We start from the raw sequence: 26,757 nt of genomic DNA, 5'->3' as shown, positions 1-26,757 counted from the left end.
AGAAAAGGAAAGAGATAAAAAGAGGAGCCAGGCAGAGGAGGGAGAAAAGAAAGGAAGATGAGGCTAAAAAAGGTCCTTCAGGGAACATGGTGTAAATGAAGTTCCAGGAATGACACAGGCGAGCAATGAGGCGTGGATGGAAAATATACGCTGCACATCATCGGATAGAGATGCCAGTGGAAATGGCTTCATTGAAGTGTCAGCCCTCATCCATCAATCAATCATCCGCAAGAAACAATAACGCTGCGGCGATGGGGCGGCTTTTATGGGGCTTACTCATGGGTATCGGAAACAGCACTTAAACGTAGTTCTGACACTGGGAGAAAAACAGAGAGGAGGTGCTCGGCTTATTTCACATTCAGGTAGGGCTGATAAAAAAGGGAAGGGGGAGGGACTCTGTATACACGGCCCCTGTGGCAATCGGCTTGGACTGAGGAGGTTTTATCTCCACTGCAGTGGTGGCATATGCTCCTCTTTCCTGTGTCCACCCTGTCCTTTGCAGGGCTATTACTGAAGGGATGAAGGTGCTGCATTACAATGTGATTACTGTTGTGTGTGTGTCTATATATATTGAGACCATTGCACCATTGAAAACCTCATGGTTATTTCACCAAATATTTAATTCTGACCTCTTCCTCAGTTAAAACATTAATATTGTTGTTTCTAAATGAATCTGAACTTGTTTTCTTTGCATTATTTGAGATCTGAAAGCTCTGCATCTTTTTCGTTATTTTGACTGATTCTCATTTTCTGTAAACAAATCCTACATTTTTGCCTGGAATTTCTGAGTCAGAACAATGTTCACTTTACTCAAACATAAACCTACAAAAAGTTAAATCAGAGCAACTAATTATTTTAAGTGGTCTCTTAATTGTCTATATATTGGAAGCAGGGCCGGCCTTAAGCGGATTTTTACACGGGGCCCTGCCCATATCAACTTAACACCAGATTCTTTATCATCATCATCATCATCATTTGTAATTGGCTTACATCATACCAGTTATATTATAGCTGACGATTTTAACCTTACATGAGTAGCAATCTAATAAATAAAAATTTGGATTTTGAAATGCATTGAAAACTATATCAAAGTAAACAAACATACTTAGACAGACAAATAGATGAATTAATTTTTATTATTTTTAACTTAAATATGCTGAAGTAATGCCATTTTGAAGTCCAATGTTTAATACTGTAGGCTAGTCGTGGTTTGTGTGGCAGCCATCTTGACCGGATATACTTTTTTTTTTAGATTTGTTTTTAGATTTTCTTATTTTCACATTCTTTAAATCAGTATCTGGTGCTCAGCTCTACAAGGTGATGTTTTATTGTTGTCCTATTTCAATTCTTTTTGTTTTAATATTCTGGTGTTTTTGTTGCACATTTTTTATGTTTTTTAACCTGAGTATAGCAACTTGTGTTACAGCTAACTGTATCAAAATGCCTTTTGAATATATGATTGGTTGATTGATGTTTTTGATAAAGTTGTTGTATTTATACTGTTGGTTCTGTGACTCGCTTGAGTACTTTTTAGATTGAGTACACAGGTGGTTGGTTCATCAGGCTGGTAAAATCATCATTCCAATAGTCCTGCATATAATAGCCATTCTGAATCCTGACTGTATTCACTCATAAATAACCTACACAGACCACAGGTATTGAAAACAGAAGACCTCATCTATCAGGCCTATATGTTCAGCGCTCTCCCAGCATGAAAATAATCAAAAAATGCTAAATGGTCCAACAGTCGCTTGTGCTGTGTGTGAGCCTTTTGATTTCCCCCAACCCAAGTCTCCTGATGGCTTCTCTGCAACATGAAACATGACACATCATCCATTATTCTGTACATGCGCCTTGCTATCTCAGCCCCGCTCCATATGGCCTCTGTTGTCTCCAGACACCCAAATCCCTCTCCTTAGGCCACGGGCTGTTTTTGTGGGAACCGTTACATCGCTCCCTCTTCCTCAGAGGGAATGGGGTGACGATGATGTGCGATCGCAGACAAAGCAGACTTTTAGCCTCAAAGTCTGACAGGATGTTCAACAATTGACCATATAACTGCTATGCTGGCCCAATTGCTAATTCAAGCAATTTGACGTTCTGGAGACAACAATTATGAGTGATAAAAGGATTGAGAAGACAGAAGAAGAGAGGACTAAAGGGGAAGAAGAAAAACATACAGCCACACATACATATAAAAATATCCTATATCAAATGCTTCTATCTACAAGGCTTAATACAAGTCTTGAACATAATCTTCTATAAAATCCGATAGGATAAAATATTTCCAACATAAGGAATCTCTTAAATAAAATGTAAGTATTTAATGCAAATGCCTAGAATTTCAAGAGAAAGTAGCTCAATATGGCCTAATTTTTAATCTTGGTGTTTTGCACATAACACTCACCTCTACAGTATTATTGGGCTTTAAGGAAAATTTTATTGGAATGGTTTATGACAAGTTTTTTTTTTTTTTTTTTTGACTTTTACAACCCTATTTTCATTTAGAATCATTTAAAACAAGTGCAACAAGCTTCCTTTTAACTTCCTTCTTCTGTGTAATTTAATGTCAGCACAGTGACCAATATCCTCACATCATGCCCAGAGCGATATGTGGTGGTGGCAGTATCATGGTGTGGGGATGTCGTTCATCCTTAGGGTCAGGAAAGCTGCGCAGAGTTGATAGGAAGATTCTAGATAATTCTACAGGAAACCTATTGGAGATTGAAAAACATAAGAGACAGAAGGAAGAGGTTCACCTTTCAGGGGGACAGCTCACCTTAACACATAGGCACAGATGCAATGAAATAGCTTAGTAGATATATAACCTGACTAGTATGTAATAGCAAAACTTGAAAATTGCTTTTTACTGACACTCTCTGTTCAAACGAAGGTTAAAATGTTAGTCTCTGTTTTTTATTATTGTTAATAAACGTTTACGTAACCAGATAAAAAAAAAAAAAACATTGAGATCCAGATCTCTTTCCCAGAGGTGACCTGCCCAAGAAAGGTAGCAGCAAAGCAGACAAGACAAATGGACAACAATAACAAAAACGAACATTAAGAATACATACAATTCAACCAATTTGAGAAATAAAGCACAGACGTTATCACACTTCATGTGCCAAGTTGGTAGAAATATTAACCAAAAAACTTGGACTCATAGCATCTACAAATAATTCACTCTGAATACATGAGCAGGTCACAGCTTTCATAACAAACCTCTGAGAACACCTGTATCCATACTTATATTTCACACAAGTGAACTTTTGTTACTTGGTGTTTTCTAAAGTCAATATTACAAGAAAGACTGCTGAATACAAATGTACCCAACACTTTTTAGAAATGAAAAATGAAATTAAAAGTTTTCAGTTACAATGTGACAAAAATTGAAAAAGTTCCAGATGTATAAATACTGAAAGGCAATGATTCAAGCTTAGTTATATTACTGATAATTTGCTACATTAGTGTTAAAAAATACTGACTCAAGCTGACACAAACAAAACAAGTTAGAAATATTAGAATATCAACAATAATTTCTAAACTATAAACAGTAAATTATAGCTATTCATGAATAATGTTGAAATGTGTTTTTTTTAAATCACATATTGATTTATTTATTTTTTTTAACTAAGTTAATTAATACCTTATTTCACATTCATTGACTGGCAAATAAATTTGTAAAACTCAGAATCAAGTTTTTGACAAATGTTTTGAAATTTGCATTCTTATTGAGTGTTCTTGGATGCCCCCTTCTGGCTGGAGGGTTTGTAACAGAAGTTAAGATTTTATTTGGTTATAATGTCTCTCTTGGCACAGATGCCCCATTTGGAATTGAAATATATACGAAGCATAAAGTTTAATATTTATTTTTGCTAAATAATTTGTCTAAAGTATGATGTCGACCAGTACATACAATAATGATTTTGCAGTAAAAATAATAATGATAGAATTATTATTAATTCTATCTTTGATCTGATGAGCAATGATAGAATTGATCTGATAGAATTAATCTGAAAAATTTATATTCAGATCAAAATTGTGGCGGGAATATTTCATTTTCTGAAGATTTTATACTACAGTGACAAAATCTTAAAACAAAAAAAGAGCAAACAAAACTATTCTTCCCTATTTTGGTCTTCAAATGAAGGGCACACATGACAATCACAATACTTATAGTGCTCTTATTTTTGCTATTCATCACCCTTGAAAGCAGATCTAAAAGTAGGCCTGAGCTTCAAAAACATTGCAGATTTTTTATAAAAAGTATTGTTTGAGATATAGGGTGTTCCAGGGTGCCCCCTACTGGTCTGGATGCCTGTAACAGCAGCTTCAATTGTTTATGCCTTGGGCTTTTTCTGCCTGCACAAACAACCAGATTGAAAGCAAAGTTTTTACTCAAACATGTGAAACTGATTTCTTTAATCTATATTTTAAATCTACATCAAAAACTTGATAAAAGTCTGCTTCCTGCAGAATAATTTAGCAGCAAAACAAAGCATAAGGGAAGAAAAGGGCCCACGATGTCTAAAAATGATTGAAGTCAGACCAAGATTCTGGGAGAAACGTTACCTCTCCTCAAGCTTCTCGTGTTACAGAGAAAGATCCAGAACAGGAAGTAAGCAGAGGATGGAAAACAAAGTGTTCCTTATTTTGGCCTATTAACGAAGCTTTACATGAAAACCGTCACACTCTTTGGACTTGGGGATCGGGTGTAACAGGACGGATGTCATAAGCTGTTGTCGACTCACGTCCTCAAGAACGCCTTTGCTCTAGGTCTGCCACAGTGTGAGGGAACATGAGGGTGATGCTAAGTGAAATGCTCATTTTGCGTTTGTGATTACCGAGGCCCATGGGCGATATGCACTAATGTGAGCTAATGCAATAGATTACACAGTGCAGGCCCAGGGGAACAGACAGCAAACAGATGTGGTCTCCTCAAAAAGGGAGGAGGGGGGTTGGTGAAGAGGAGAGGGAGAATCAAAGTTTCAAATGTTCAGTGCGCTGTAGATTGTCTCTTGCAGTTTGTTGTTTACAGAATACACAGCAGGGATAAGTTTTGTCAGTCGTTTCCTTTTATAGAAAAAAGTCAACAATCGTGTACTGATGTCTCCGTTGATGAAGACGCTTTCTCCAAACTTATCAGATTATTTTTCTTCCTTTTTCTTTTACAAGTAGCAATTCAATAAAAAAATATAATATTATCCTGCTGTGCTGTGACACATATGAGACATTAGCACTTTGGGTGTAGGTGTTACCATAATCTGTTTTTTTTTCTTTCTCTTGCAATAAGATTTACTATTCAGAATGAAGGCAGACATATGTATGTAAATATATATAGTATGATTCACTTTGCCCCATTGCTCTGTAATTCTACTCGAAGCTTAGTCACTCTAGGATTTTACAGCATACTACTGCACTGCAACTCAGCTCAAGATACAAATCACCTAAGGCAGCAATCTGGACTGAATAAATACTGCCCTCTGGTGGTTAAAGCAAGAAAGTAAAGGTTAAAGTGAAGTGGAGACAAAAAACAAAATTATTAACAACTTGAATTCGACAAGTTGAACCAACTGGCTAACAGTGAAGGAACGAAGTCAGAACTTTTTCTTTGAATCAAGTTCAAAGCAATAGTCGACTCTTATTTCACAGTAAATATTTAAATCAGACAGTACTTCCACATGGATTACTTTACATCTAAGATGCAAATGTTCACTTTGTTCCTTTTTGTTAATTAAACATTTTGTTAACATTTTTACAAAAATCAAGATTGCACTGTTGCTTGCAGAAAGAAGGTTTTCAGTTTGAATCAGAAAGTCTCTGTGTATGTACGAGTTCTCTCTGGGCACTCTAGTTTCCACATGACTGTTATAAATTCTCTCTATATTGTCTTTCGATGTGAACATGTGTGTGCATGCCTTTTTTTGTCCCTGTGATGTTCAAGATGTCCCCTGCCTCTGGCCCAAAGACCACTGGAGATAGACACAAGCCCCGCCTCTACCCTGCAAGACCCATTCATCAAATTATTTTCAATTTTGAAAGTCAAGTTCTGCAAAGAAACCAGGACATCTATGTGCCAGCTCCTTTCAGAGGAGTCAGAGAAACATCCAGAACAAAAATGTATTTATAGCTCAAACTCATTATGCAAGGTAGTACCGTATAGTTCAAGTGTCAGTTTCTACATTGTTAAAAAAAAAAAAGCATAATTGTGGACTTACGGAAAAGCACGTTCAGGTAGTAGAAAGTAAATATTTAACATGAATTACAGTTAAAGTGATCACATAGTGGCTTTGCTGAGATGTTAAGAAAGGCCAGATTGCTAACGTTCACTTTGTTGGCTCTGGTTTATCATCGTCTTCTTGATAGATTGCAATCTTAAAAATGTTCTGTTAGTGCAGGCGAATTGGCTGGCCAACACACAGAGATACCATGGTGGTTAAACCAGATGCTGGTATTTTGGCAACATGACCAGGAGCCAAATCCAAGTGGAAAATTAAATCAGGATCTCCATAAGACAGAGGGAAGTATGAAATACTCTATGGCTTTGAAAAAATACATACGCAGATGACAGGGTTCACTGACTGAAAATCTCACAAGAGTTCAAGCAAAATCTCACAAGAGTTCACATAAGCCATTTTTCAATAGTTAATGTGAGATTTATTCATCTGGAAATCCACCTATGGTGGCAAATTATCCTTGTTGCTTAATTACGCTCTTTTACCACTTTTTCTTTCTACAGTATTTTCCATATATTTATATTTTCCACGCACAAATACAGTTTATGGAACTGCTAGATTGTTCAGCAATAACATTTTGGACACTTACATTAAAAGGTAAAACATTTTCTTATTAAACATCCTTTTTATTGGCATTGTATATAGTTTTAATTATCTAGGGGGAAAAAATGTTTCATAAGCAAGAAGGGAAAGGGCTTAGGATCACTGTAGATAGGAATAGAAAAAGGATTACATTTATACTACAAAACTCAAACTCTAAAATAAAAAATTGGAAATGTTCAACTCATGAAACTCAGAACTTTCCAAGTTTTTTCTAGTCAATTCATGAGATGAATCTCAGAATTTCTGATAATTTTCAAGCAAACCTTTGACTTGGCAGAAATTTACTCCCACAATGGCCTTAACATGCCATTGTAAGAACTTCCCTTTGTTAGTGGTATTACTGAAATAAATTAACAGTTTGAATATATTTTAATTTCCTGAGATGCACCAGTTTAGGAGAATGCATAAAACTGGTGACTGGTCGAAAAAAAAAAAGCTTTGCTGCAAGTTTATCCTATGCATGAATGTAAATCACAAAGACTGCCACTCAAAGTATCTTAAGAGAAAATGAAAGGCCAGACAGAGGAGGAAAACCTTGCAAGTTCTTTGCCTCTCGTTTTTATTACTGAAATGTCATACAAATCTCAAAACAACAGTATCAATTTGACATCGTTTACATGCAAGCCAAATACAAAAACCCATATTCATCTCAGGCATTTCAATGCAACAGAAACACAAAATTACACAAGCGACACCTGAGCTTTGAGTAAAGCAGTTAACCTGAGACTCTTTTCTTCACAGTTCACATTTAATTGAATCATTAATCAAAATAGCTGCTTTTAGGTTGTTTTTTCCAGGCACACACATAAAAGGTCACTTGAAACTACACACATTCAAGACTGAATGCGCACCAGTCAAATGACAAGGTTTGATCATTTTATTACAAACCGAACCACGGTTTGCAGCTGATGGATCCGAGGCACTAGAGGTTAATGATTAAATGTACCCTTTTAAAAGAATCTTGTAACTAAAGTATTTTCTGCTTGAAGCATATGAAGTTAATCCACAACCAAAACTGTTGATGTAGTTGTGTGTCAGTGTGCTATGTGTGGTTTTTGAAAATTTCTGAAATACTCCATTTATCAAGGTACACAAGCTCAGTTGACATTATAGCAACAGCAGCTTTAAAAATAACAAAGTGTACAGAGAGCAGCATGAGGTAGAGCATCCAGAGGAAACGGAGTAAATTTGGCCTGCTTGTAATCTAATGGGCCAAGGCCATCAAACTTTTCACTCTGTGGTGCTTCGGAAGAGACAAAAACAAAATTGTTTAACTGCTGCCTGAAGGCAAATGGAGCCACCATTTTCACACAAACACTGTCTCACATACAGGCAGATTTTATCTAATTTTACGCACTGCTTTTTGTTCTTACATAACCTGATATCTAAAGATTAGTGTGGGTAGAATATGACTTTCGATAAATGTTTAAATTGATAGCAATATCCCAGTGTACACCAAGTGGAGAGATATCTGTGCACTTATCCTGCTTGGATAAGAAAATAACTGTATAATGAAATTCTCAGCCCCTGAAATATCCAAACAACACAAATTTTCTTCAATTGAATCTACATTAAATTAAAGGCAAGAAATGCACAGTCTCAGCACAGTCTCTTTTTATAAATGCAGAAATTAAATATTTTTTCCATAACGTTTTCCGAAATAAGGTAGCAGCTCTGTTTACATCTAAAAAAAGGGAAACAAAATTATATTGCAGATAACAAGTTTCAATCCAGTGAAGGACGACAACAAAAGCAAGAAAAAAAATGTTTAAAGTTCAAAACAAATTTGTTGCACATATTTTCCAGTGGTTTACCTTGGTGCTTTTTACTTTAGGAGTTCTTGTCAGTGGTCCCGTAGCGCTGGTGTGGGAAAGAGGTTGAGGGGTCTCTCCTCGGAAGGCTGGGTAGGTTTGGTAAGGGTTGGTACAGTAAAGTTCTGGCCCCTGAGCAAGAATAGTTAGTATTAGTTCTTCAAAATATGGATTATGCATACACACACACAGAAGTTAATTTCAGTAAAAATGTACAAAGTTTCCCTCTTAGTGCACAAATTTAATACATACCAACTCTGGGGTTGGCCAGACTGGGGTTTGTTGGTGTGCTGTGGTAGAGAGATGCCAGGTCATTTGGTGTGTAGTGCAGAAAGTTCATCATGTTCCACTCCGACTCCAAACTTCCCCCCAGAGGTGCAGACCCGGTTTTTATTGGATACAGGGCCTCGGAAGACGAGGATGGGCCTGGCCCCTGCGATGTGTTTCGTCCTGGAAGCAGCAGCCTACTGGGTCCATCTAGTGGTGGTCTAAAAGACACTTTCTCGCCAGACTCAATCGCTCTGTTTGTTGGTACAGAAAGCTTCAATCTCTTGCCAGACGGGTCACCAAAATCCACTTGAGGGAGGCTCCCAAATCTGCTCGACAGACACAGTCGAGCAGCATCCGAGTGCCAAAGGGCACTGCTCTTTGATGGGTAGCTCCTTTCGCTTCCTCCCATTCCGTCCAGAGAAGCTGTCCTGTCCGCTACATACTTACTGCCTGCGTTGGTTTTCCTCATAACCTCTGTGCACCTGGAGGATTCCTGGTTGGGATGGGACTCAGCATTTTGTCGGTAAGGTTGAAACCCCGACGTGACGTCTCGGCCCGCTGCAGGGAACGGTGAGCGCTTTGGGCCGTGAGGCTGGTTTACTGGGAGACCTTCTGGAGGTTTGGAGGGTTGTGGAAGCGGGGATTTGGTCCGGCGAGGATAGCGTCTGTCAGTCGTCTGGAGAGGAGTAACGTCTTTCCCATCCAGAGCAGGGGGGCAACCTGTATAACGTCTTAGTTTCACATTGCCTCCATAGTCGTTCTTTTTGGTGTTGTCCGATTTGTCTTTATGCATCAACCTTTTGTGCATTATCAGAACCTCAGGGTAAAGGGTTTTATATGTGCAAAATGAGCATGAATTTGGCGTCAATGCACATCGGGCTTCGGCAGCTATAGAAACAGACACTTTCAACGACAGATTTAATGGGGTCTCAGAGTTCTCGTTCCTTTCTTCCTTTTCCTTCTTCAGGTTAACTGCTGGTGGTTGCTCTACTTGTACATCATTGCGTTCTGTGTTTAGTTGTACAATATGCTTGTCTGGTTTGATATCCAACCCATCAAATCTAACCTCAGGTGTTCCATTTGCTTTTGAATCCCAGAGCTTAAGTCTGCTTGGGGCAGGACTAACATCTGGAGAAGGTAGTAAAGGTACAGATCTGCTGGAAATTTCCCCATTTCGTTTGTCTTTGTGGCGACGATCATAGTGGTATTTTAGTGAAGTCTTCTGAGCGGCTGCGTAGTTGCAATAAACGCATTTATAGGGTTTCTCACCTGGAAAATATGCAAATTAAATCACTTTAGCTTGATTGCAGGAACCTCAGATTAATTGTAAAATCAGGCCTTTTTGCATGCAACATGACGGGATGATTTGTCACAAATTTAGATGCATTTTATTGGGATTTTAGGCAAGAGACCCACACAAACAGATCATAATTGCCAAGTGGTAAAAAAAATGTTAAACTTTTTTTTTTTTATAAATAACATTTTCCAAGGTCAGGCTTACGTGACCTTTACATTTGTAAAACTCTATCAAATTTTAAGGATCAATAAAGACTATTTATTGAAGGCCTTGTTAGAGAAAAACAACTTTGTGAAAAAACAGACAGTTTGGGAAAAACCAGAAGAGAAGTTTAAAGTAGGATTTGGTAATACACAATATCCCAAACTGTGAATATTTGATAAAGCTCTGTTCACTCCAACTATAAAGGAGAAAGCACTGCCAAGCTGCAAACTTGTAAAGATATGGCCATCCATCTAAACTGACCATCTGGGAAAGGAGAGCATTTATCAGAGAAGAGATGTCAAGAGACCCATGACAACTCTGAAGGTGCGTAAGAGACCCTTAGTTCAGGTGACAGAAACTGGCAACAGGACAATAATTAGTTATGAAATCTCCAAATCTGGCCACAATGAAAAAGCAGCAAGAACAAAATCAGTTTACAGGCTTCCACAGAGACTACAGGAGACACAGCAAATGTAAGGATGTGCTCTTAACATGCAAAACCAGTGTAAAAATTCAAAATGCTATGTGGTGGAGATAGTTTTCTTCAGCAAAGAAAGAAAAGCTGCTCAAAGTTAAATTAACAGGTAAATCCTTGCAGAAAGATAGTTACAGGCTGCCAAAGACTTCAGACTGGGGCAAAGGTTCACTTTCTTGCAGGATAAAGACCATAAACAAACTGCTGTTCATCACTTTTGACTGAGCTATTGTGCAAAGCAGAATGGGCAAAATATTTCTGCATCAAGATGTGCAAAGCTGATAGAGACATGCTCCAAAAACTGCAGGGTATAGCTGCACCAAAGGTATTGCCTCAGGGATGCTTAAAAAAAAAAAAAAAAAGCAATGCATCATTTTCATCAATGTTTTCCGTCACACTCTCAAACTCTCATTAAAACCTTTAAATTTTTACAAGTTTGTGGTTGTGCCATTACAAAACATGGAAAATGTTAAGATGCATCAACACTATTTTAAAGTTACAAATTAAAGCAAAAGTGATATATAAATACCTGTGTGAGTTCTCATATGAACTGTGAGGTAATAACTTGATCGGAATGATTTGCCACAGTAGCTGCATTCTTTGGACCTGTATTTTGATCGATCAAGACCATCCTCGCCTAAATAAAAACAGTAAAGGAATGTAGGACAAAAATATTAGGTGTAATTACCCATCTTGTCAGCAGATGGAGCACTTTGTAGCAGCCTGAACAGAGCTCCAGTTTTACCTGAAATCAAGTTTTCCTCCAAAGCCTCCTCGTGTGCTTCCTCTGCCAGGTCCTGTGAGACTGTTCTTGGTGTTTTCACATCAGCAGAAGAAGTTGGACTATCTTCTCCACCTCTCTCACGCTTATGCACCCTGGAGTGGAGAACCAACTGATGATAGGTCCTGAATGTTTTGTGACACTCCTGACAAGTGGTTGGCCTCTCTTTGTCCTTATGTTTTTGCATGAGTGACCTCCGCGGTAGGTTGGAGGTTTCAGTAGCAGACTGCGGCTGAGACCGTAGTTCTTTCACAGTTTTGTCTCCTTGACCTTCTGACCATATAACACTCATCTCTTCTTTATCAGAGCCACAGTCTTCGTTATCTGTGCTGAGTTCCTGACCGATATCTTTAGTATTATTAGGACCAACTGCTATCTTGCCCTTTGTGGCAAGCTGCCAGGCCTGATATGTAGTAAAGGGATCCAGCTGGGGAATCCACTTAGATGATCTTGCATTGTTTAAACTTTTATTTTCAGAAGCAGGCTGCAGGTTGAGACTACATAAAACAGTTTTCTTTTTGTGGGACTCAGTAGCACCATCAATCTTCTCCTTGCCTTCATCTTTACCTAGCTCCGCCTCTCGGTTGTGAACCTTACTATGTTCCGCCAAACTGTCATGATCAGGGAAGAAAAACCCACAAACCATGCACATTTTGTAAACAGAAAGGACCGGCTCCAAGGACGGCTCCTGGGTGATGCCATTAATGGTGAATGGGGCCTCCTGGTCCAGAGCAGCTCTGCTCTTTGGTCCCGGTTTCACATGCATCTTCATGTGATTTTTCAAAAACCATGACTCTCTGAATCGCCGTCCACAAATGTTGCAACAGTACGTAAAGTAGTCCTTGTGCTTCCTCATATGGGTCTCCAGTTCACCGGCATCGTGCGCCACCTGACCACAAACGATGCAGCTGGGAGTTGCCGCCTCCTCCTGAACAGGCGGGACACTGGCTTTGGGCTGAGAGCTCTCCCCAGGGACCCTGAACTCAGCATCGACCCGCAACACTGTGGGTTCGTAGAACGTAGTGGGGTGTTGTGTGAGCACGTGCGGGCCGAGCTCATCCTGATGTGTGAAAACCTGATCGCAAAACATGCAGGATAGCTGGACACTGTCTTCAGACTGCAACATGGTCTTTGCAGTGCAAGCACTCTGCAGTGTCATGCTGCAACCAGGCCCTGGGATTCCTGCATTGTTACTAATCAGGATATCTTGGAGAAGGCCATCTGGGCTGTCCACAAACGGCAGTAAAGAGTGAGTTGGCATTTTCCTCGGAGGCTCAGCACACAGTCCAGAGGAGGAACCTAAAAAAAATGTAAGATTTGATTAATTTCTAAACAAGATTGGTCCATTCATAGCCCTATAATCAATTTTAAATATATAGGAACAACCTTCTAATACTGAAAACAGGAAATGTATCTGTTTTAAGCAATCAACTACACAGACAACTCATTTCCTCTCTGTACAGACCACTGATAAATACTAAATGTTTCTTTTTGTCACAGCAGACATACCTTTGACCAGAAAAACTAACCTTAGTGTTTGAAAACTACATCCAGCACCACAGCAAGCTGAAAGACTCAGTGTTGACATACAATGTAACCTTAATCTCAGGAAACTGTTTGGTTACCCAATTAGCTTACAGCTGTTAATACTAAAAATATGAATATTTATCACCAGTTTATCCTCTTTCTTTATTATTTCTCATGCTAATGTAATTTGTTTTCTGTTTTAATCGCCCATTACGTGGACTTCCTTATTTTAAATTCCTAAATGATGAAAACAAGCAACACAAAGAGGCCTTTTCTGACTCATATGGGATGGTCCCCACATGTATAACATTAAAATTCCTGTGTCTTGTACACCAGGTATATGGAGGTCCAGTGTATGAAAAAGTTCCTATTATTGCTCTGACTAGTTTATATGTGGAGTAACTGGATCAACCATGTCAACCATTTTATACATATAAAAAACTGATATGACCAAATTTCAGTTTGGTCATATTTTTGGGCTTTCCAATAATATGACATTTTTTGAATGACTAGAATATTTAAATACCAATAGGTACCAGTATTTTCTCCTTTCTCTGTCTTGTCAGTTACAGATTCCTCAGATAACAGAAGACAACAGGATCCAGAAAAAGCATATGAATCTTAAACTATTTCAATCTTTCTTCTAAATGTTGCAAATTAGCTAAAAAAAAGTTGTTCTGAAAAAACAGCAAAGCAAGAAAACCGAATACTAAATGCAACTACTGCACAGGATTCTTACTGCTTTGTTTTTTATGCAAAGAAAAGGGATATGAGAGATAGAGAGGAGATAAAAATGAAACAAAAAGAAAAGTCAACCATGCAATCATAGTGACAAATTATAAATCTGAAATTTAAAGTGAGGATTTCTACTGGAACTGATCAGTGGGGGAAAAAGGACCCGACTGTTTCATAAAATATGTGAAATTGAAAACCTTTTTGGCAGAATGTTTCCATTTCCTATTTTTAATGGGTTATGATACTATTTTAGGAATTCAGTATTTATTTTTTCAGCTAATATTTTTTTTCATTCAACATTTTTGAAGTTACTTTAATTTAAAAATGAGCAACTAAATGTAAAATAATAAATAATAAATGCCTATTTTAAGTGCTAGGTAGCTTAGCATTTTCTTAGCCTATCAATTAATTTTGTTCAGTTTGAATACAATGCACTGAAAAAAGCATATCCATTTTTTTTTCCAATTAAAATGTGCTTTGTAAGGCAGAACTTGAATCTAAAATTATGACTACAATTTAGTAAATTAAAAAGCTTGTTGTCAAAACATAAAAGTTACAACTTGACTACTAATTATTAAATTAGGACTAAAGCTAAATTACATTTCATCAAAAGATTGACAAGCTAAATGTGTCACCATAATAAAACAATTTTAACTTAAGTGTTTTATTGTTCCTGCTAGCAAAACCTAGCAGGAACTTGCATAAAAATGAATCATTATTTAAGAGGAAATGGGGTTAAGAGGAAAATCCCAACTCTGCTTAAAATCAAATCCAAACTAAATCCAATCTAAACAATATTCAATAATTTTTGACATGAAGTTTATAACTTAATGTTATGCCACTTTATCCAGTTGACCTCTGGACAACTGGATAAAGCAGGACCTTGAGCTTTTTTGTTAGTTTCTTCTGCTTTTTTAAAGTACACGCATGCTTTGTGTTCCTGTTAGTCACCTTGTTATTCAAGAAAGCACAGATGTGGTCTAAGAGGGACACTCAACGTTTATCGAGTCGAGGGGGATGCTATAAGTAGCAGTTAACTTGTATACAGCTCAAACAAAAATAAATGTTCTGTTTTAACAGTCTGGCTATTACGCTTCTATGTGTGCATTATAAGTCAAACACGAGTTGTTTGTTTGGCTTGTTTAAAAGCCACACAGTTTTGTGTCACAATTTAACTTCAATAAAACAACAACAACAACAAAGAAGTCAGTTCAAAAGAGAGGACAACGCTTATGTCATGGCAACATTAAACGTTTGTTCTAAAACTTGAACCACAACAACACGCTAAGGTCACCGACATAATTTATGAACCCGTCGTGTTAAGTAATTTTGAGCATACCAGTAACAGTTAGGAAACAATTTCCCACCCCCCCACTTTCTTGTCTGCTGTTCACGACTTGCGAGCAAACTGTGGAAACTCACCAAACAATACCTACCAAGTCCGAATTTCCGGATTAGTATTAACTATAGTGATATACTACGAGCGAAAAGGAAGGAGTGAGCCGCCACGCTGCTTTTTTTGCTGCTGCTGTTTGTGTCGGGTAGCTTCTTCATTTCACGCAGCTCTCTCGCTCTGTTTCTCTCTCTCTCTCGCATGTGTGAGTGTGATGGTGGACGGCTCACCTAATCAATTGTTTGAATGTGAATCATATTTGTTCTACTTGGCGAGTCCTCCTCCCTGCGTGCAGCTGTTGAGTTCTGAGGCGCGTGCGCTGTGCCACTCTCTGTCTCGAGGCAGGGGGTGGGGGGAGATAGAGCGCGTGCACAGCGTCACCCCCCTTTCCCCATAAAAGAAGAAGAAGAAAAAATCCCACACGACAGTCACGTGGACAAGAATGACAGAAAAATGACACATTGTAAAAAAACACAGTTGAAAACTTGGGAGTAGTTATAATATTAATCCCTATAAAACATTTCTCTAATAATGGCGCAGGTAAGATTATATAATTTATTTACACTTATATCAGATTGTTTTCCAAAACTCACATTAACAGTCACATCTCTATACAGTGACGTCCATGAGCTCTGCATTGTTTATTGCTTTGACTTTGCATGCTGCTAAAGTTTTCCGTTTTTAAGAAGAGAAAAGGTGTAAATTGTCAGAAAAAAAAGTGAATTGGTGTGCTGACTTCAGGCTACGTGACTCTTAAAGGTGTAACTCACCTAAACTGTAGTTCTTTCCTCCATTTTCACGTCATGCATCAGCTACCATGTGGAGGTGGGGGAGGGGTTCCTTAAACCCTTCACTGTTACATGAGGTTTCTTTTTCTTTCTGTCTTTCTATTTTATAATGCAGATGCAGAAGCAGGTTGGCTGAGTTGTGGGAAATTTCATGTTCTTCCTATTTCATCAGTCAAACCCACCCAAAGGAGATCAGTTACAAATCCACTTTAATGTGATTCTACACAAAGAAATATAATTCCTTACATGAGGGGCATGATAAAGGATGATTTTATTATGAAAAAGCATTTATATATCAATGTCATACATATTAAAAACACAGAGATATGACGATTGCAACACAGATGTTTTTAGATAAAGAAGATCACATGCAGCCTAAAACCCGCCCCTCCTCCACCTCCAAAAAAAAAACTTTCAAAAGAAGACATTGATGCTAACTCAACATCTTTCAGTCAATGGAGATATTCAGTAGACTTTAGTGTAAACTCATCCTGGAGACACCCTCTCCCTCCCCCGAAAGGAGAAAAAAAGAGAAAAACTTTTATCTGTAACCACTCCCCAGTGGAACACGGAACAAAGACTCCATTTGGCAAAACTATCTGAGGATTGTTAGCTCTTAAACTGCCTCCTGTTTTGCCAAGATATATTAAAAGATGTTTGGAGTTTCTTTGCTGCTGCCTTATAGGTTGGGACGATGCTGTGTCAACTGGGTAGTGAAAACACGGGTAGGTGTGCAGGTCTGGGTAAACGGTGTCATCGAAATGTGTAACTGAAAAATAAGCATGTGAAAAGATGAACCAAAAAGTCAATAAATAAATAAAATAGAAAACAAAACAAAAAATAAATAAATGCACCCATTTATAGATTTATTTAGTTTAAGCTGTTTCGTCACACTTAAATGTTTAGGATTGTCAAACAAATCATAACACCAGACAACAATGAACAAATACACACATAGAAAACCTTTTAAAATGATTTTGCTCATTAAAAGTGGAAAAAGCTCTTCAATGCAGGAAAAGTACAATTGTGCCTCATAGTTAAATCATTAATCAACTTTGATTAACCAAATTTTTTGAAAAGCTGAATTAAATTTCACTTGCCCCGCCTGGGTCTGGTTACTGTCTGGCTTGTAGAACCAAGAAGTCCCTTAATTGAAACCTGTCTGACAACATGAAGTTGACTGAAAGCTCTCAAAAAGCCGCATATCGAGTTCTGATTGAAATAAATTAAAGAAAAGATGAGAAACTAAGCCAATGTAAAAAAATCAACAAAACATTTCGCTAAGCATTTCTAGGACCAGGATCCATCCATCCAAAATTACTGCAGGACCACCATAATGGATGATCCAAGAAGTCAAGAATTCAGCTCCACCAATTGATTTGTCTCAGTTCAGGTCAGGACTTGCATAACTTGAAATATTTGAAACTGTGAATTTTGCTGCAGAATAGAGAATATCCAGTAAGTTTGTGAATTTAGGCCTGAACACACCAACAATAAATCCCATCTGAATGGTTAAATTTGGAAGATTTTTTATGAAGAAAATATAAGTGAGCAAACATTTTTCACTGTACATTCTAAAGCATCAATGACTTTATGGAGGGGATTTTTTAAAATGTGTTCTCTTCAATATCAAATCAGTCTAAAGCAGAAGCTCTAAAATAATAGTTCGGAAGACTGACTCACTCTCAGTCTCTGAGTCAAATTAAAATATCTTCCTACTCCCTCCAATTCAGTTTTTAGTATTTTTTTTGTACTTCACCCCAAGATCCTATTACACAAACAAGTCTAGTATGTTAATCAAAGGCACCGCATGTGACACATGGAGGCCTCCCGCTCATTTCCTATTGTTCTGTGACCACAAAGGCTCTGAGAAAAGCTATCAATCTAAAGCAGCAGTGTGATCCCTAAGGACTCCAAAAAAGCCAAAAGATTTGCTTTGCAAGACACTAGTTACACTTGGGTATAGTTTGTTTTTAACTGAAGGAATAAAAATGTATTGATTCACTGCAGCTGTTTAGTTAAAATTCTTCCCCCTATTTTGGTAATGACATCAACAAGTGGAAAACAGTGTTTACTTTTAACTGATTGGATTACCTTTGTGTTGGTGTGGGACATTTCACCAAAGCGGTGTCGCTCTCCTGTGTTTCTTAAAAGTACACTTGTGCATTGGCTATGGAGTTGCAGTTGGCAACATTTTAGCTTTAGATAAACACACTGCTCTGATGAATGATTATGCATTCAGTGGACACCCACCCTGATTGGGATTGGATCCACGAATGGGGGGGAATGGCTTGTTTTTGTCTCGGCTTGTCAGAAGCAGCTGACTGCATTGTTCTCCTCCAGATTCGCAGCCTGGCTTCTTTCATAATCCTGGTGCCGCTTCTGAAGGACTCTGATAATATGTAATCTCCTTTCTCACCCCTGGCCCAGTGATGTTGATTCACAGCTATCGGGCTGCGGAGTTATTGGTCAGAAAAAGAAGAGACATAAGCAGACACAAAAAGCGCTCCTTCTTTCAGAAGTTCACAGTTTAAACATTTCCTCTCTTTCATGTGGCAAAATTGTCTAAAAGAGATTAGGAAGGAAGGTACGTCTGTTGTGCTGCAAGAGCCCTGTTGTCTTTTCCTCTTTTGGCATTTAGACTTTTTTTTTTTTTACTTTTCTGTGCCACTGTGACCTCTCAGAAAATTGATGTGGAACTCACACAGAAAACAAATGACACAGAAAGCAAAGAGCAACTTTGATGAAAAGGCTTTCAGTTGCAAACAGTGCTTTACACACAAAAAAATAATCAAATAGTTGACTTGTTTTCTTAACAAATAAAATGTAATTTAAAATGCAAAGTGATACTTGTAAATAAAATACAGTGGTGGTATTTGAATAATTGTTTGAACATGTCAGAGTGCAAGCACCACACCTGAATTCAGACATGCCAAATAACCCCAGCTAAGCAAGTTAAACCTGAAATCCTCAGGCAGAGTCCCAGAGCTCCACATAATTATATGAACAACAGACCATCTCAGAATGAAGTATCAGCAAAGCACCATATAGCATTGGCAGACAGCACTTTTTAAAAGTCCTAATCCAGCCCATAATTATCAAAAAATAGCATCTAAGCACTTGACTTTACTGTGAAGAGATTTTGAGTTATTATTGTAATACAGAGCATTTGGAAAGTATTCACAGTACTTCCCTTTTCCAACATTTTTTGTGTTACAGCCTTATTCCAAATTCTATTAAATTAATCTCAAGGCAAAATTCTGCACACAAGAACCCCATTATGACAATGAGGAAAAAGGTTTTTGAGTGTTTGTAATGCAATATTTGTGTGAAGAATTGCGGTTAATTTAATACAATTTTCAGTAAGGCTATAACATAACAAGGCATAGAAAAGTGTGAATACTTTCCAGAAGCACTGTTTACATATGTACCTGTGTGCCTCAAAAACGGCAGCATTTCAGAGGTACAAAATAGCAATCATTCAAAGATTCTAACCACAGACAGTTCCTGTTCCTCCAGCAGCTTGAAGCAACGACTGAAAGATATGATCAAAGTAAAATGTGAGTGAGAAAATTAGTATATCTCCCTATCACACACTGAATGGAACTGCAACTTCTCTCTCAGTTAGCGGACAGAGCTGTGTTTGAGAACACTTGCAGTACCTTGCAACAGTATTCACCCTCTGAACATGTTCACATTTTGTCAGTTTATATGCAAAAATATACAATTTACAGTATTTTCTTGAGATTTGACATATTTGGCTAGCAAAGCAGATGCACGACAATAAAGTGGAAATAAAAATGCGGAATATGAGTGCAATTTTATTCCACTTCTTTATGTAACTGCAGGTCTGTGGAGGATATCTCTGTCAGCTTTGCAAATCTAGATACTGTAAGTGTTGCTTATTTTTCTCATCACAGCGGAGTGGGTAGAGAGTGCTTTCCGATTATCAGTTTTAATGTTTTACCAAGATTAAACTCTTGGTATCACAAGGATGTGTAGCTCTGACTGTATTTTTGGGGGTGTCTTTTGCAGTCTTATTGTTTTTTGAGGATTTTGATGTACCTTATCATTTGTCTAATCACTAGCTTACATTAGACAAATTAGCTTTCCTTTCTTGCTGAAGAAAGCTTCACAACAGCATAATTCTGCCACCACCATGTTTTACCATGGGTTTGATGTCTTCAGTGTTTGTGTTGTACCTCATAAACATAGTGCCTGTTTTCTACCTCACGTAACATTTTGTAGACCAAAACGTCTAATATGAGCCAAACATCCTTTTCCACATGTCAGTTATTGTCACTTTGCACGTGACAAACTTCTTCTGCTTTTCTTCTAAACATGCAAAAATCTTGCCACGGTCCTCATGGTTGCTTGGATGAGCAATGGTCTTCTGTTTATTTAGAAAGACAATGGGTCTGTAGGTTTGTCTCTGCAATGCTGTTTTTTGAACCAAATCCTGACTTTAACTTTGACTTTGACTTTGACATCTTTATTCCTATATATTTATGACCTGTCTGGAGTGTTCCTCTCTCCGTCATGGTAATTGTTCACCAATGTTCTCCAACAAACCTTTGGGGCTTCAAAGGTTGTGTAAGTGAAATAATCTGTCAGTGGAACTAATGCTTTTTCATCATTATTAAGGAATTACTGACTTAAAATAAGTTCCTATATCTTCTGAAAAGTTACTTTCAAGTTATTTTGGTCTAAATGTACTAAGATATTTGCACTAGAAACCAGACCAAAAATACTTGGTGACCTCTTGTGTTTTTGCAGGGCATTTACCATTTAGGGCATAAAAAGTCACACATGCTTTTGTTTTTCACAATTATGCAAAGCAGTAAACCACAAAAATCCCAATAATCCCAATAAAATACATAAATATTTATGGCGGTAATATGAAAAACTATGGAGGAGTACACATGGTATGCATGTTTCCTGCCATTAGTTTGCTAATCAGATTAGAGTCGTTGCTCAGTCCTCAGATTGTTTTAGCAGCCAACACAGCCACCGTTACAGGTAAGAGCCGGCGCGTTAACTCCTGCCAGACCTCCCGGCTCTGCGCCTGCACAACACACAGTCCTGAGAGCACTGCATTCACACAGTTTCATGCTTTGTCCTGGGACAAAACGAAACAACATGGTGCGAGACAAAACTGCTGTAGCATCAACTGAGTGGGCTTTGCACAATGTAGAAAAAAACTGTCAAAAACACCTGAAATGATTGAAACCTATAATTCAGTAGCTTGTAGAAGGTTGAAGTGATCATCTGTATGCTATTTCCCATTGCAGTGGAGGCATTGTTGCTCTCTTTATAATGTATCATTGAGGTTTGTGTTCACTACACATGCCTGAAATTCCTACCACATTTTCAATCTGGTAGGTTGGGATTTGAAATGGCCCTTTTCTCATCTATTGTGTTGTAGATTCGCTGCTTTGTTTATTATAATTGTCGATTCACATTACCATTACTTGCTTTCTCCAGTTGAAAGTCTGGCTTTCAACTCAGTCAAAAATACAGGAGTGCCCTCTGCCTTAATATCAAACATGTCGGTCACAAATTTAAAACACTGTTAAAGTTACAGGTTTAAACTAAACTATTTATAAGAAATATCTTATTAAATATTTTCACAAATTTGTTTGTCAGTGTTTTTGTGTTTAAACAGATTCAACTTTTAGTATTTCTTTGAGCACAGCTGAAGTTTTAGTACTGTGAGTTTTAGTAAGCTTCCATGCCTCTGGTAGAGAATATCCAACCTGGATTTTGCTTTTTTTTTTTTAATTAAGAAAACATGGGCGTTTTCTTCTTTGGATCATGGCCTCAGTAAAACAAATTGTTTAATCAGTCACTTACTGTGGATGGTATTTAAGCTGGACTTTGTACGAAGAATGTAAATATGCCTGGTGTTATCTTTCTTTAAAATATGTCATATTTCTAGAAGTAGAAGTGAAAGCAGATCTTCTTTAGGTTATAAATATAGTTATGAGGGTACTCCTGAATCATCACTATAGTTATGCTACTGTAGGCTTAGGCTACCTGAGGACAAACTTCCCTCATTCTGCTATTTCCTACTGCAACACTCCAACTATGAATTGTCTGCAGTTTCTGCTGTCATAAACTTTATGATCTCTCTCTGTTTTTCTCTTCATAGAAGCTACATCTGGCCCAGTGTTCTGTTTAGCTGTGACACTTTCTTAGTGTGGGGCATCAGCTGAGCTGTTGCTGCAAATAACTCCATGCTTTCTTAAATGATACACTTGACTGTCTTCTGTATTTAACTCCTTTCTTCTGGATGAAGAAACTGATGGAGCTGCTGTGACTAACTGTTATGTACTTTGTATCGCATGGATTTTATTACAGGCTCAGAGCTCATTTGGTTAGTGGTGTTTGACTCCTTGATGAAGCCACTAAATGTGCTACTGCTGTCAGTAAGGCTTTACTTTTTGAAGTACTCCTGGATCAGTTCCTCTGTGTTTATGTGTGCCTGCTCTGTCTTCTCAAATCCCCTGATAAGGGGAAGTTTTCCTTTCTACTGCAACTACACACATGCTTATTATGATTGACTGCTGCACAGTTAATGACTCACTGCAGTAGAGCAGGAGTGTCAAACTCATTTTCATTTTGGGCCATATCAAGATACTGAATGTTCTGAAAAGGCAATTCGAGTCAGAATGTATTGAAAAACAAACAAACAATTAATTAAACAATTGTTTAATTTGAATTTTAACAATTAAGTAATTGTTAAAACAATTAAAAATAACTGTTAACAGCTGTCTTAGTATTTGATGATTAAAGATAAATATATATACTATTTTGATTTGATTTATAAAATTTAAGCACAACTGTTATTGTATCATTTTATAGTCTGAATGGCCACATAATAAACAATGGCGAGCCAGATTTGGCCCTCCGGCCTTGGGTCTGACATGTGACCATCCACTCTTTCATCATGGTGATGAAAGATGTAATTAGCATATTTTTCTTTGGATTGGAATAACAAGACAAACTCGACAGCTATATTTTACAACTAGCACCAGTAACTGACATTAAATCTGTATTTGATTGAATTAACTATATACATTTCTGTATGAATGGATTTGTGCCTTGAGATTTTGTTAAAAATTTGAACGATATAAATAAACTAAATTGAATTAGTTTAGTGATTTTGTTGATTTTTTTGGTTGCTTCTTTGTTGCTTAAACTTCTGTAAGAAGATTTAGTTAGAAACTCAGATGCATAAAATCAGTTGACAGTTTTAACATCAGCTAAAACTCTCCAATTGACTCTGATCCAATTCAAAAATAAATCAAGCAAAGCACAATTTCATTCTAATGAGCGCTCTATCTACTTAGAGGACAAAGTTACAAAGATCTTGTGGTATGTTTAGCTTTGAATATTTTAAATCTAAAATGTGCTGTGACATGTTCTTTTGGGAGAGAAAAGGATTGCAACAAGAATTTCAGGTTCTTTTCTGATTCATCTGTAACATTTAACACACTTATGTCTCTGGGTCATTTCTTCTTGTCATAAGTGGTTCTAAGAAAGTGGACAACAGTAGCTATTTGTTTACTTAGAGCAATAAAATAGTGAAGCTTCTATTTTTAAAGAAGTTACACTGACTGGTAACCACAGAATATAAAGATATTGTGTATTCGGTTTAGTTTAGTTTAGTTGCATTCATCTGATTATGAGATGTTTAGAAACATTTTCTCATATGTGAAGTATTTGAACAAAGAAGTCAGTATCTTAGTTTAATTAGGATTAGAGAGCTAGTGATATTTGTTTTCCCAATTGTCTTGAAAATTTCTCCTCTCTATCTCTAACTTTGCATGCAGGAACACGCTTTTGTCCTCCTCTCCGCCAACACACCAAAGGCATAAAAAAGAGACTTCTCGGCAACTGCACGAGGAAGTGGAGAGATCAGGAACTGATGGCCCCACATATCACTGAGGCATGTATCAGCTTTTTCACGTCAAGCTAAGGCAGCACTCTTTCTGCTTATACTATTGATTTCAGTACTCTTTGAAACCTCGCAGAAGTTTCACCCTTTCTTCTCCTTCTGTCTAATTAAAATTTGTCTGATGCTTTGCCAATGAAAATGAGTTCTTCACACATGAGACAAACTGCTGGGAAAAAAATAAAGCCATACTGGGTGTTAATTAAAACAATTCTCAGAGGGGAAAATACAACAGAGCCTGTGTGTAAAACACAAAGTACTTCACTTTTCTTTTTCCTTCACCACCATATGAGTTAGTTTGGGTCTCTATTGAAAATGATCTCTTGTTACAAACAGCAGTTGAAGAAGAGAGTGCCTCCTTTATAAGAAACGAGCAGTGTGAGTGATGGCTTCAGGCGCTGTGACTCATCAGTTAATGGTGGGTGAATGGTGGGTCATTTTAATCCAGTGCACACATGGCTGGACACTTCAAAAGCAACTGAAAATGCAAAAGAGAAAGACTACAGGTTTTTCTAAAACTGTAACATCCAACAGCACTGACACTTTTTATTTTTTTAAATATTTTATCTGTATGAATCACTCCAAGTTATGCTTACAAAAGTATTAATTTTCTAATGTCATCATGCTACAACTAGGGACTTCAGCATATTTCAAGATTTGATAAAGTGGCATCAAGTGTAGCATAATTGTGAAGTGGACAATGATACATGGTTTATGAAAACATTCGCAAGTTTAGCATGCATTTGTCTACAGTGACAAAATCCAACAAAACCATCTACTTTTGGAGTCCATCTGTATGTATGATAATATCATATATCATTGTGGTAATGAGGTATTTCATTATCAAAATGGAACACTTCAGCGGCAGCATCATGCTGAGGGAATTATTTTCTTCAGCTGAGACAGAAAACCCTCAATATGTCGCATAGCTCTGCAGAGGCCTGTGTATGAAAACAATATTACAACAGTTATAAAAAAATATATAAAAGGAAATATTTCGTTTCTACAATTATGCACTTTCTACTTCTATTTTATCAGTTTCTACTTTTAACATGACAGACTGAAAAAGTTCAACAAGCATGAATATTTTTTCAAAGCGCTACAAGTATTGAGTGGCCTATGTATCAATTATACTGATAAGTTGCTGTGCTTCCATATTACTCATATATTGCACTATTTTCATTTTACCCACCATTGTCAAGCATTTCAAAATGACTTCACTCCTTCAAGTCTTAACAAGAATTGACCATTACTGTACACATAATACAGTTTGACAGCAAAAGCATTTTTAAATTCTAAGATTAAACAGACAGATAGTAGCAACAAATAGATGAAAGTGGTTACTCAGTGTTTATTTGAGTCAGTCTGTGTCAGAAAAAAACCTGCATTAAGAATTTCAAATGTGTTTTAGTTACCTGCTGTAGGCTGTTACAAAACAGATCCTTATGCTTAAACAAAATATATTGCAGTGAAATTATTCTTAATAATTTAAGCACAACTATATTATATCAGTTTATTATTTTAGTGTCACATTTAAAAATGGAGAAAAATACAACCTTGAAAATTAGATTATTTAGTCAGTGGAAAAAAATTATAATGAAGCAAACTTTCAGAGACTTCCTGTTTCCTGATGTGACACAGTGGCCCATTTGTTTCAGCACTTTAAAGTAGAAAATGGAAGAGAACATTGCTTTAAATCTTCTTTAGGTAATGTTTATCTTAATAAGTCAGGAAATGGCTCATATAGGATTAAAGCAATAACTACAAAGTTTAAAACAACTGGAAGAGTAACAAGACAAGTATTGACAGGAGCTCAAGTTTGTTTTGTATCTCCACATAAAGTGAGAGAGGTATGAGAAAATATTCAAAGCTTACTTACAGCAGAAAGTGACATGCTGTAGTCAATTTTTTCTGTTGTCATGAAGTCACTTGTCTCCATGACAGTCCTTACATGCCTACCAGCTGTAATGTCCTACCAACTGCAAGTGGAAATTACAAAATTTTGCCGAGATTTTAACTAAAACTGTAAGATTTTTGCTGAGATTAGTAAAACAACAACAACAACAACAAAAACTGTGCTTTTAAGCACCAAACACTCCAGCTGAGTCTGGTAACAGAAATTTATATTGAAAATAGCATGGTGGTGAATCTGTGATGCTGTGGGCCTTTTTCTCCTCTAAAAGTTGTAGGAATCATGCTAGTTAGTGCATGACATTATTTTAAATAACAATCTGATGGCTTTTGCCAGAAAATAAAAATAAGACCACTTTGCTAGTTTAAACAAGATAGTGATCAAAGTCATGTGATAAAATTACCAGACACAAAATCTTTCTGTCATATTAGCTGTCACATATTTTTGTTTGTGTGTGAGATTATGATTCTGTCTCAACACTGATTTATATTTTGCACATCTTTACCAAAGGCCAATGACTGTGGAATGCTGTTTGCCCAGGTCAGCTTTAAGCAGTTTAAAAAAGAAAAGAAAAACAATCACAAAAAGAAATTAAAAGAATCTGAGCTCAGAATATCTAAAGAAAAACTTTGAAAGACCTGTGGAACTAGTGATCATGATTCAGATTTAAGACAGAACATTCAGCATTACTCTACTGAAGATATAAAGAAATTGGGGATTACTCAGGAGCTTGGCACAGTTTTTCCTATGTATTCTCTGACACATGTA

General features: G+C 37.1%; 1 protein-coding gene across 3 annotated transcripts; it reads right to left on the bottom strand.

The window, feature by feature from the left end:
- Positions 1 to 2,451: 2,451 nt before the first annotated feature.
- On the bottom strand, positions 2,452 to 15,667 carry znf217 (zinc finger protein 217). 3 transcript variants are annotated; one of them, XM_055056974.1, is made up of 6 exons: positions 15,563 to 15,667; positions 11,642 to 12,976; positions 11,426 to 11,533; positions 8,903 to 10,189; positions 8,654 to 8,782; positions 2,452 to 2,714 (listed from the first exon to the last, which is right to left on the bottom strand). In XM_055056974.1, exons 2-5 carry the CDS (start codon positions 12,936 to 12,938, stop codon positions 8,670 to 8,672), a joined length of 2,805 nt encoding a protein of 934 aa, XP_054912949.1. In that variant the 5' UTR covers positions 12,939 to 12,976; positions 15,563 to 15,667; the 3' UTR covers positions 2,452 to 2,714; positions 8,654 to 8,669. The 3 variants fall into 3 exon arrangements, with proteins under 3 accessions (XP_054912949.1, XP_054912950.1, XP_054912951.1); XM_055056975.1 differs by lacking the exon at positions 15,563 to 15,667 and adding an exon at positions 15,376 to 15,556; XM_055056976.1 differs by lacking the exon at positions 2,452 to 2,714 and adding an exon at positions 7,382 to 8,523.
- Between the last annotated feature and the right edge of the window lie 11,090 nt (positions 15,668 to 26,757).

Source organism: Poeciliopsis prolifica, unplaced genomic scaffold, assembly GCF_027474105.1.
Source record: "Poeciliopsis prolifica strain line A6 unplaced genomic scaffold, Auburn_PproV2 SCAFFOLD046, whole genome shotgun sequence".
Lineage (NCBI taxonomy): Eukaryota > Metazoa > Chordata > Actinopteri > Cyprinodontiformes > Poeciliidae > Poeciliopsis > Poeciliopsis prolifica.
This window is presented reverse-complemented; position numbering and strand designations above follow the sequence as displayed.